The sequence below is a fragment of the Ixodes scapularis genome, unplaced genomic scaffold (genome assembly GCF_016920785.2).
Source record: "Ixodes scapularis isolate PalLabHiFi unplaced genomic scaffold, ASM1692078v2 PGA_scaffold6__148_contigs__length_123643588, whole genome shotgun sequence".
NCBI lineage: Eukaryota > Metazoa > Arthropoda > Arachnida > Ixodida > Ixodidae > Ixodes > Ixodes scapularis.
Genome location: NW_024609881.1, coordinates 105,939,754 through 105,951,673, shown reverse-complemented (window position 1 = coordinate 105,951,673; position 11,920 = coordinate 105,939,754). Strand labels below are relative to the sequence as shown.

Here is an 11,920-nt window from a genome sequence, read left to right as displayed (position 1 = left end):
CACATTTAAGCTCTTTGATTTATTGTATAAAATTAATTACTTTTAAACTACGTTAATTGTATTTTTGTTGATTCAAAATATTGCCCTTAACTTTCGGTTTTACCGGTTTTACCAGTTTTACATCGTTCTGGAAACAAGTGTTTTTTCCAGAAGAGGGCGACAATCGTTCCTCTTTCAAGATGGCGACTTTTTAAAAGCGAAACTTGTGGCTGCGGCCCTGTTGCTGTGTGCTTTTCATGACTTTATGAGAATGACAGCAGGTACCCTGAACATATTTCTGCCCGTGCAGCTTTGTGACGCGGGTGGGATCCTCATCTGCCACTCAGACGCGACATTTAGCAACGTAATCTGTTCTGCCTTGTTGCCTTTGGAAGAATCGCGGCGACATGTCGGCTCCGCCAAAGCCCTGAAATCTCGCATCCGGACTTCGGGTGGCGACCGTGTTGTGCTGGGCTTATTAGTCAGAGGAAGCTCCGACGTCCAGCATGTCACAGACAACGGTGGAAAGACATACGATTTCCGGGTACACCTAGACGTTCAAAACAACCTGGTTGATTCATCCGTGATTGACTCCGAGCGCAAGACACTTGTCATATTCTACGACGCCGTGCGACTTGCAAAAACCTCCAGCTTACGCGAGGATCAACACTCGCCTTTGACTCCTCTTCTCCTGAAACGTGTTGTGTACAGTTTTCCTGCGAACGTCGAGTCAAGTGTTGTCTACGCCTCGACAAAATCTAACGGCGTTCCTCTTCTGTGGTTCCTGGTACTCTACGTTGCAAGGGTGCTGCAAACTTTGAGACGGGCGGTCTTCAGCAAGCTTCCTGAAGGGTGTGGATAACTTGCATCGCTGTCTAGTTCAACGTAGTTCTGTTATTGAATTTGCAGCTCGATCTAGTCGCAGCTGTTTTTCCATTTGGTCATCTTTCAATTGATATAATAGTTAATTCAAACTGTCTAAGGGAGCCTAGTGTTTCTCCGAGTCTCCAAGTGTACGTTTTGTGTAGTGGTACAACGAAACTTCTACATTTTTTTCATTAATGAGCTTCGTGCCAGTCTTTGAGCTCGCTTTCCCGCATTGCGCCGTCTTGTTTCTCCGCAGCGCAGTTGGGCTGTGCAGAAAAGCTTGTCAATGTAATGCAGTGACATGAAACGCTGCGGTGCTGGCGTAGCTGTGTTTTGCGAAAAAGAGAAGGGACAGAATATCACTCGAAATTCCAAATTAATTGTAAACCATGTTGGTAAAAGTTGGCTTGACACAGAAATTATAAAGCAAACTCGGGACAAGGACAATAAACATATCTTTCGACGATGAAAATTATTCTTTCTGTGTCAAATCAATATAATTGGCCAGATTTTTTTTAAATTATTATTAGAGTTTTAACAGAGGTACAGCTGGTAAAAGTTAACATGTGACATGTTTCTGAGTTGATGTTGCGACTCTTAAATGCAATGGGCATTCAGATTAAAAAGCTTTAGAATGCAGACTAAAAGATGCAACCTTCCCTTACCTTAGGTTTTTATTTTACCTGTTTATTTGCTTAATGAACAACTATCAACAAAGGTGTCTCACATGCCAGAAATGCTTCCTTTTTAAATATTGCCATTCCATACATTTGATTAATTTCTTTACAAAGCTCTAAATTGCACTGTCAAAATCGATGCCACTTTGAACTAACGAAATAAAATTCTATATTTCAGAGTTACAAATGCCATTACAAGATGCGTCAAAGTCACATCAACAGGATCCCTCATCTGCAAGCGACTCAATGACATCATAGCAGTGCAGGATAGCGTTGAACAGCATGGCCACATAACCCTAAGGTACTGGAATACCCCCAGAGGACTACTTCCCAGGAATTACTGTCTGAGCAGTATCAAATTCTACTTTCGAGGTTCATGTAATTAAATATGCTTCAATTTGCTGCTTCAGCTGCAAGAACCGCATCTTCAGCATCGTGGTGGACTGTCTTCTGGGCTTATGCCTGGCACTGGCAGTGCATCGACATCAGGGTCTTCCGACAGGGGTTTCGTGGGCATCTTTGGAATGGACGGAGGTCAGTATTTTTTTTTACTGGTCACAGTGCAGCACCAACATTATAGCCATAAAATAGTAAATTTTTGGCATAGATGCTGTACCTGGGATAGAAGGTAGTTCCGGGCTGAACTTAATATTTGGAAGGGATCACTGATGTTTTGAGGGTTTAGTTCAGGCAATGCAAATTCAATAATATAATACCATTACAACAGCACTGAAAGTGCTACCCTTCTGTTACTATGGTTGCAGACGGTTGTTCAGCACTTGCAAGACTTGGTGGAGTGGCTGATGGGTGCTCCAGCAGGGCTGAAGCTGAATGCCCCGCTAAACAGTGCACTGGGACGCTTCTTTCTGTATCACATCAGCCTATGGGAGAGTGAGTACCAATTGCACGACGCTCCATAGACGTAAATACAAAACGAGCGTGTTGGTAACAGTAATTAACCATGAGGAAGATACATAGAAAGGGGGGACGGACAACAGTGACTTCCATTGTTGTTTTTCCCCCTCTTCTATGTATCTTCCTCACGTTTAATTACTCACAGACTCCATGCTGCCAACAGGTTTTCAAAATGTTTGTTCTCCAAGAATCCTTCTCGGTGTTCTTGCGATCAAACAGATTTGAAGCTTGCACACTTTGCAAGTGAGACCAGGCATGCTCATACATCAATGTATGCTTCCGCTATGTTTAAATTTTTACTGTCCTTTTGATTTCAGTCTTGAGTGTTAAAAGAGAGCTTGGATTTCTATATTTTACTGTACCTCTCTTGTACTCTTGAGTGGGTGGGTGTGTTTTTGTATGTCTGAGTGGATGTGCATTTGCATTGTGTACTTTTTCTTTTCACAACTTTCATGTTTTGGCTTTGTTGCATGTCGGGCTTTGTTGCATGTCAGACCTTGCTCTATTCATATTTGCTTTGTAGTGTCAATTGTGCAGGGCCGTAACCAGGGGGGGGGGGTTAGGGGGTTCTGACCCCCCCCGAAATTTTTTTCTGGGTACGGCCCTGGTCGGTGCACTTGCAGCCAGCCGATTTTAATCTCCACCTCTGCGCACGCGCAGTGGCACCGGTCGGCTACCGGGTACCAAACCGGGACCGATTCTTCGGTTTGCTATAACTCTCCATTATATGCCACCGATGCACATGATTCATAGGCGAAAATAAGACAAAATGGCCGCCGTTGTCCCCGAAAACCCCCCCCGAAATTTTTTTCTGGGTACGGCCCTGCAATTGTGTCATGTTTATGCAGAAATTGTGATTGTCCAGGGCATGCATTTGATTATAATGCCACTTTGGATGGAGTCCTGTCAGATGTTGTCATGTCACTAGGGAGTTATAGGCCTGCTTCAGACGGGGCAACTTTCTCAGCAATTTTGGGGTTGCTGGTGGGTTGTTCCCTAGCTTTCCCTAGATCGAGACAAATTGTTGATTGGGTTTGGCTTGAAACAAGCGAGCAACTCGAAGCAACTCGAAGACGTTTGAAGCGGCAGCCGGCCAATCAGGGACGGCGCCAGGATCTTCATAATAGGGGGGCAGTGGGGAGGCGAACCAAATTGGGGGTGGGGGTTGCTCTGAGGTGCTGTCGCCCACGGGCTTATCGAAGATAGCTTATGCGGTGTGCTCATTGAAAAGGGAAATGCGGAGACACGAGAAGGAAGAGGGGGGGGGGGGGGGGGGAGGGGGTTATCACAGTAGAGACCTCTGTCTCCAATGCTTAGGCTCCCAACCAGGTTTTGCTTCCCTTTCTGAGACAGTCCGGAATTCCCCATGACCTCGACTTTAACTAAGCTCCCCTTCATTCACGTCTCCGATCTCCGCTAAGATAAGCACCACAGAGCGGAATACGGAGAGAAAAGCCAGCGGGCGTCACAAAGGGGAGCTTCTTTTTCTAAAGCGCTTGAAAGCTTACTCGCTCGCGGTACGACTTCCAGTGGGTGGACGTTAATAGAAAAAAAGGTAAATTAAAGGCATGCACGGCTCTAAAGTCTGGACACTCGTTACACTGGGTCTTCAAGCCGACGTCGTTGGTAATTATTTGTGAACAAAGCCGCTTCATCTTGGGGTGGCAGAAGAAATTTTAGGGGAGGCGCCCGCCACCCCTCGCCTCCCATTGGCGCCGTCCCTGGACGCAATATTTTCACGTGATGCCCCGTGCAGGTGGTGATGACAACCAAAGACTTGGTTCTGGTTCGAAATAGATTGTTTCTTGGAAATAAACTGTTTCAGAATGATGAGTTAGTACTCTCAACGCCATTTAAAGTTATAAAAACACGTAACTGTGTGTCTAAATAGTGCAAGAAAAATAAAATTTAATGATGATGATAGCAAATTGCAGCAATTGGTTGCTGCGTGTCAATGCGGGCGGCCCATGTTGCTGGTGTTGTGACGTCAAGTCGCTTGGAGAAATTGCCCCGTCTGAAGCAGTCCTTATGCCCGCTAACAGAAACAAATCAAAAGCATCTCATTAGTTGAATAGGAGGGGAAACAGGGATCCCTCTTTCCCTAGATCTGCAGGCTGTTAAACCAAATCCAAGGACTCTTCAGTCGAGCCCCTGAACACTGCTTACTTGCCGATTAGGATTGTCGTTTGTTCTGCCCTTTCCCATGAACCAGCAGCTTTCAAACTTTTCTCCCTTGGGGAATCCATCTCTTAATTAACGGCCGAGGAACAACCCTTGGTCCTAACATTGACACAGAATAGAACAGAAACCTACACGCCAAAGGTTGGCTCAGATCTGCTACAAGGCCCTCCTCAGACGAGGCAATCTTTCCAGCAATTTCAGCATTGCTGGCAAGTTGTTCCCTAGCTCTCCCTCTATCAATGTGCTGCAATACGAATTGCTGGGATCGGGTTTGACTCTAAACAGGCGAGCAACTCGGGACGTATCTGAAGCAGCGGCAACCAATCAGGGACGTGCCCATGGTGGTGATGGAGACAACTAAAGACGGAGTTTAACTATGTTCCGACTTGAAATTGATTGTTTTCGTGGCTAAATAGTTTCAGGGAGACGAGTTGGTATTCTAAACTTCATTTAAGATATAAAACAAATGTTTTTAGCACGTAAGTGTGCGTCTAAATACAGTAGGCTCGCGATAATTCAAAGTCGAATATTTTGTACTTCCGGTAAATTCAATCAGATTTGAAGATTTTGGTTGTCCCGCTATGTTTTTAATGTATTTATAAGCCGCTTAGTTCGAACGGCGGTTTCGCTTAATTCATACTTTTTTGTTCTCGCGGCCCCGTTGAGTGCGCTTCTTTCCGAGCACCGGTACACCGCAGAGAAGCAATACCCGCATAGCTTGCTTTCGCGAGTGTTGCTTCTGCGCGGTGCACCGGTGCTCGGAAAAAAGCACACTCAACGGGGGCTCAAGCGGGCACACATTAGCAGGAAACGGCGTTCACATTATGTGCTTCGAGACTAGCAATGATGACCAAGATGACATTGAGGATGAGGAACAGCTCACTGGCATCATGCTTTCTGGCTTTGAAGCACATAATGTGAACGCCAAGCTGGCGGAATATGCTAGTCTTGACGACGATGTGTGTGTTTGTCGTGATTACTCATTAGAGGACATAGTACAAGAAGTAATGCCAGCACAGTGCAGCAGTAAGAATGATGATGACGATGAAGAAAGGGATGACCCACTACCAACTTTCACAGCCGCAGAGGCCTTTGAGCACATTGCTCAGCTCCGGAAGTTTCTGTCTGGAAAGGAAGAGTCCCTTAAAGAGCTACTTGCATTGGCTGGTATTAAAAATTTTGTTTTGAGATCTCATGTGCTGACTAAACAGTCCGCAATCGACAACTTTTTTGCCAGATGAATGAACTTAACGTCACAGTTCCTTCACCAATGTGTTATGCCTGCACTTGCTTATAATTAGGCCTATGTAGAGGAAACTGGCAAAAATCTGCTTTGTATGTGTAGCTATTCATGTAACAAATCATAATGTTGTCTAGTATCATATTTAGGAGAATTTCTGATAATTCAAACTAAAGTCTGTGACTTCCTGGAGTTTCAGTATACTGTAGTGCAAGAAAATTTAAACTTAATTATGACGACAGCAAATCATAGCGATCCGGTTGTTTCATGTGAATGCGGGGTGCCGGTGTCGCGAAGAAGAGACGCCGGGGAAGAAATTGCCGCTTCCGAAGTGGACCTTTACTTGGGGGCAAGGACGGTCGAGGAAATTCGGAAGCTTGGGGAAAATGACGAGGGTAATCCGGCAGAAACCCGGCTTAAAAACCCGTGCCGTTAGCAGATGTAAGAAAAGAGTGAGAAAGGTTCCCACTCTGCCTTGCCGAACAAGACGTGCGGGCCACCCTTTACTAAAAATGCCTCCCATTGTTACAACAGCTTACGTGGGCATCCTCCATCCGTGGGTCGCCGCCCTGCTGAGGCTTTGGCCGGGCAGCCTGACGCTGCACCTGGCCCTCGCCTCGGACCTTCTGGCGCTGTCCACGGTGCACATCTACTGCTTCTACGGCTACGCCTGCCGCCTCTACCAGGGCTGGGTCGGGGGCTTAGGAGCGCTGGGGCGCCTCTTCCGCGGCACCAAGTGGAACCCACTCCGGGAGCGCGTCGACTCTCACCGCTACGACGTCGACCAGATGTTTGTGGGGACGCTGCTCTTCACCATCCTGCTGTTCCTCTTTCCCACGGTGGCCGTGTACTACGCCGTTTTCCTCGGGGTAAGTCATCAGAAGGGGCCTTTTGGCAGTGTTGGGCGGTAATGTTTCTCGATTTAAGCGAGCTTACCGGCACTCGTGGGACCCATGTGCGCTCGCAAGAAAGCCACTTCCAAAGGAGCTTCTTTGTCGCCACATAATTTTTGAGATGAAAGCGGACGTTTTCGTTCGGTCTCTCCTTCGCAAAACGATCGGCGACGGAGTTGCGGGGATCGCGTTGGTAGCACTGTCAACAATTAGGTCCCCACAATATTGTTGTTGATTTTTGTGATCCCCACGGTGACGGTATATTTAAATTCCGCTCGTTTGGTGGATTCTCAACGTGCGCTCGAATAGCAGCTCGTGGCCGTTAGCTGGGACAACGGGTGTGGCCCGTGCAACTCTGCACGTGCCTTGTGCTTCGCCAGGACCAGCACATGCTGTGATAAACATTTTCGGCATATGTGTCGCCACTTGTTCTGGCTACGAGTTGAGGGCATAAATGCTGCTCGTTTTTCTAGATTTTTTTTTTGTGACTTCCTAACGCACGTTTTATAGGCTATGAATGTGAAGGTATACAAATTTTAAGCGCTGTTTACTGAAAGTACAAAAATTGTTGCCCCCCCCCCAGAGTTTGACTTTGTCTCGAAACGAAAAGTTGGATTTATTTTGCTTTCATTGACGGAAATACAGTGGAATCTCGTTAATTCAAACTCTCTTAATTCAAACTCGCGGATAATTCAAACTGACTTGCAGGTCCCATCCTATGTGTTTCTAGGAAGGAAACTCCCGGTAATTCAAACTTTGCATTAGTCAAACAAAGTTCTAGTCCCCCTCGGGTTCAAATTAACGAGATTCCACTGTAACAGCATTGTCAGACTGTCGAGCTTGACGGCGTTGTTTAAAGAATGCGATGACGCCACTGTTGCGCTGGCTATTTACACACGCCGCCACACTTGTTCGCACCCGATGATAAGAAGCCAGGGTCAGAGCTCGCGACGTCACTGCGGGGCAAATCCCCGGTTGCGACGTCACGGATAAATACCGTAAGAAGGCGCCACCTAGACATCTCGGCCTTAGCACCAATAGGAGCAGTCGGGCACAGCGGATGGATGGATGGATGCTTGCGGCTGTACCTTTTATGACAGGCGGTAGCTCGTGCCACCTAGGCTAGAAACCTGAAGTACCGTATTTACTCGAATGTTAGCCGCACTATTTATAAACAAGGCCATTCTTCACAGATGGTATCTTCGCACAAAGACGTTATCTCTCCTGTAAAAAGCTGGAATCATGCTGCCGATCGCGGTGATTGGCAAGCCGCATGCTCCGTGGAAAAGCAAACCCTGAGGTTGTCTTCATTAACAGTGCGGTTATTACTCGAGTAAATACAGTATGATTTTACCCTGTGCACATGTGCACTCACTTGAGTGCACATGTGAGCACACAGTTGCCAGGATTGTCCGTGCTCGAGCTGGGCAGTGGGGCAGCAACGCCACCAAGTGGTGCAGGTCGTAACCGCGCCAGTGTCTCATCACACCGAGACGGGCTACAGAAAAACTGAGTTTGTTCATTTGCCAATGCATTCGCCGACAAGCTTTGCCCCTCCCCTCCCCCCTTGTTCCAGCTACGCCTAGCTGTTTTAGCGGCCCAAGGCATCCTGAGCAGAGCAGTCATCGTGTGGGATTCCTTCCCACTCTACACACTTGCAGCCAGGACATTTGGTGGAAATCCTGTTGTCGGTAAGTCTAGATTCTGCGGGGATTACTGACCTGTATGTTGCAGCGTATCCCGTGTTAGCGAGCCTCGTTGAAATTTATTTTACTAAAATTTTCCTGCAGAGTGTGTGCGAATGCATTCACCTTGTGGGTTGCATGTATCCAGTTGTTGCATGCAGCTGCTTGCATCCTTGCAGTTGCTTGCACTGTAATCACCATTCAACGTTTGTTTAACACTCTTTAGGGAAGTCCTATTCGCCCGTATTTCTCCTATGCTCAGGAAACAACTCGTGCGTCGTGCTACCAAAAACAGAAGTGAGAGCGTAGTGGCGAAAAATTCCGTCTGTATGAGCACTTAAAGGGCAACTCCGCTTCTTTTACAGTAGTGCAAAACTATACAGTTCTCTTTGTTATCATCTGCAAAACCCCCATGGCAAATATTACGACGGAATTCCGCCTAGAAGTTCATTAAAATCGCTGTCAAAGTTTGACAAGCACGAATCCGCTGGTTTTGGATGAGACGCGCGGGCCAGACAACACTGCCCGGCTGCATTTCCGCTTCCTCCAAATTCCTTCTCCCGGCACGTCCGCGACGTCATCAAGCATGTACAGCTTCTTTTTTCTTTTTTTTTTCAATTTTGTTTTCTTTCCCGGGGAGAGCACGGGTGGCGCCAGCGCCGTGAAAGACGTGAGTGACGCGCTCGGTTGGCCCGGCGCTCGACTATTGATACTACTGATAAGCCGATCGCCTCGTTGAGCGCGGCTTGTGTTACATCGCATACTTTTGAACACCAAGTAAAAGGAGGAGAGGGAAGCTGCTTTTGTAAGAATTTTGAGTGACCGGTTAATCTTCTATAATCTTCTGGGAGGAGAATAGCGACGCCTGTGCTAATCCAGGAGGCACAAAGGAGGATCCTGATAAGAGGGGAGCTCCTTCTTCCCCTTGTATATCACGTGCGTGTACATGCTTAGTGATGCCGAATATACAATGTTGTCCGGCTTTGCCACCGTTTTGGTTTCGGTTTGTGATCATGGCTAGAGTAAAATTTCACGAAAAATATGTTATTTTTCGCGAAACAAAGGATTGGGGATTGTTTTTGAGTGCTTCAAAAAGCAAAATCGGCCACTATCTCAAAATTTTTGAAATTAAGCGGAGTTGCCCTTTAGAAGCCATGCGTTTGCCCCTTTCTCTCATAGAATGCTGTGCTTGTGAAGTATGGGTTAATTCAGGTGCCTAGTTTGATATTTAGGCAAAAGCCTTACATGTCTCATCGTTCAGTCGACCTCCAAAGTCCTTGAGCGAAAACACGTCGACAACACGAAAAGTATGAAAACACGTCGGCGGCGCAAAAGATTCGAAAACACGTTGGCGACACGAAATTTACCAATACCCATGGTTCGCAACTGGACCACGAGATGGCGTTACTTGTGCCAGAATCGGCAGAGGCGCGTGGAGAGGACACTGTCGCTCGGGCAGCGGTGAAGAGCAGGCGTGCGACATGCCGCGAGACTAACGGCGCCAAAAGTGCATCTTCAGAGAGCGTGCCGTCTTCGGAGGGTTGCTATCTCCGGGATCAGCACGTGGGCTTTCACCTTCAAGTCGTCTTAGGGATAATAGCTGTGTTTGGAGATTTGTGTTTGTCCTCTGTCCCCCTTGTTCCCCTTCTCTAGGGATTATTTTCATCATTTTCAACATAAGAGACCCTGTGAATTTTCGAATCACAGGGTCTCCGTCACAGGGCCGTGCTGCTGTGTTGGCACGGCAACACGGCGCCGTGCGAAACGGCGCCGTGTTGTCTGAAGACTGGTGGCGTGACTGCGTTTCTATAGGAGCTAAGCCTTTTTCTTTCTTTACTTTTTCCTCAGGTAAGTTCGCTATTTGCAAATTTTACAAAAAAAATGCACCATCTGTGGGCAACGCTGCACAAAGTCACAGCGCGATAGGTTAAGAAACCGAATTTTGCGGTCGATTTAAAGAGCCTGGCGTCTCCTTGAATCACCGTGTAAGTAGTTGCGGAAGTCATGAACTGTGCAACCGAGCGGTCACACACTGGACGAAGCTTGGGTCGAGGAATTGCACAGCCCTGGACATTCTTCGCCTGTCGGATGCATCGATGTCAACAAACATACCGTCATCTGTGGTCCGCTTTCGGACAGTGAAATCGTGGAAGTGGTTAGGCCTAATTTCACATACTCCGGGTAAATGTGTTTACTGTCGAGATTGGTTATAACGAAGTCGGTTACAACGAAATAGCGGCTACAGCGAAGCGATCATGATTTCCCATTCTCTTTTGCACATCGTTATAACCGAAGTCGGTTATAACGAAATGGCGGATATAGCGAAGTGATTTCCGATTCCCGTTGACTTCATTATAACCGGGCTCGGCAGCATTTAATCCGTAACAGAACGGCGCAGCGAGGTGCACGCTGCGTCGGAGGTCAAGAGTATCTGGTAGCCCCTGGTAATAGCAGTCTCCGTGAATGAAACTTGATTCGTGTGAGCGGGCCTCGGTTCGGTTGGACTTTGTACGAGTTCTTATATGCGTAGTGGTAGTATATACCCAAGGGCATCGCTGGATACTAGCAATATATATCACCTAAGAACGGTCACGTTGCTTTGTTGCTTTCCATGCTGAGTGAGCTTCGTAGGGTGCTTTTCCTTCGGCAAAAGGCACGTGAAAAGCGCCCTAAAAAGGTTTGCAGTTCCTGAAGTATGGCTACTGTGGCGTGCCCCCGACCAGCCGTGGGTGCACCTCCATCAGCAGGGACATGCCACAGTACCCTGCCGTGTCATATTGGCATTTAATATGACATTTGCATGAAGTGTGTAAAGGCAAAAGTTTTACCCCAAATATGTGTCAATTTTTCGGGGAAAAAAAATGTGTTCGTTATGCGAGTAAATGCGGTTTATACTTTTTTTCTTTGTGCAGGAGACATCAACTTTGACGTCCTTTCGTCTGGACGAAGATTTGCCCTGTTTTTACAGGTGGGGTTTTCTTTGTACGTCCTCGCACCTTCTTTGGCACAATTTCTGGAGTCATTTTATTTATTTCATTAAATTCCAGGTCATTCCAGGAAATGTCAAGTTGTGGCCAGACCACTTGGGGGGCCCCCCTTGGAAGGAATTTGTGACAGACATCATCGTCGGGAGAATAGTGTACCCACTGTGATCGTGGATCCGGTCGCGCTAGAGCACCCATGCACAGTCTATCCATTTGAAGTGAATGTACCTCAGGGAGTCTGCAAAGCTGATTGTCACAAGACAGACCATACTCTGGCACAAATCATGTATACGAGCATCGGGAGGTCCCATTTCGATGACGAGAGCATTCAACAGAAAGGTTGCATGCAACCTTGCGGTTCCACTTAAGCCTTGCAGTTGCATCTAACCATGTGGGTGCATGCACCGACAAGCTCAGTATGGATCTGTGGTCAAAGCTACAGAAAGGTTGTCAATAAAGTAAACGAAGCTTGTAGTAGAGGAACTTCTTTCTGTCCCCC

General features: G+C 47.1%; 1 protein-coding gene across 1 annotated transcript; it reads left to right on the top strand.

Annotated features, from left to right (window-relative positions):
* Positions 1–171: 171 nt before the first annotated feature.
* Positions 172–11,901, top strand: LOC8033187 (phosphatidylinositol N-acetylglucosaminyltransferase subunit Q). Its single transcript, XM_029987428.4, has 8 exons — positions 172–831; positions 1,702–1,824; positions 1,934–2,057; positions 2,288–2,414; positions 6,394–6,728; positions 8,329–8,443; positions 11,350–11,405; positions 11,485–11,901. Exons 1-8 carry the CDS (start codon positions 245–247, stop codon positions 11,587–11,589), a joined length of 1,572 nt encoding a protein of 523 aa, XP_029843288.3. The 5' UTR covers positions 172–244; the 3' UTR covers positions 11,590–11,901.
* The last annotated feature ends 19 nt before the right edge of the window (positions 11,902–11,920 follow it).

Bases quoted from the DNA above. Each gene is read 5' to 3' on its own strand.
- LOC8033187 (XM_029987428.4), top strand. From the start codon at position 245: ATGAGAATGACAGCAGGTACCCTGAACATATTTCTGCCCGTGCAGCTT. The intron at 6,729-8,328 runs GTAAGTCATCAG...CCCTTGTTCCAG, and splicing joins ACTACGCCGTTTTCCTCGGG to CTACGCCTAGCTGTTTTAGC. The intron at 11,406-11,484 runs GTGGGGTTTTCT...ATTAAATTCCAG, and splicing joins GATTTGCCCTGTTTTTACAG to GTCATTCCAGGAAATGTCAA.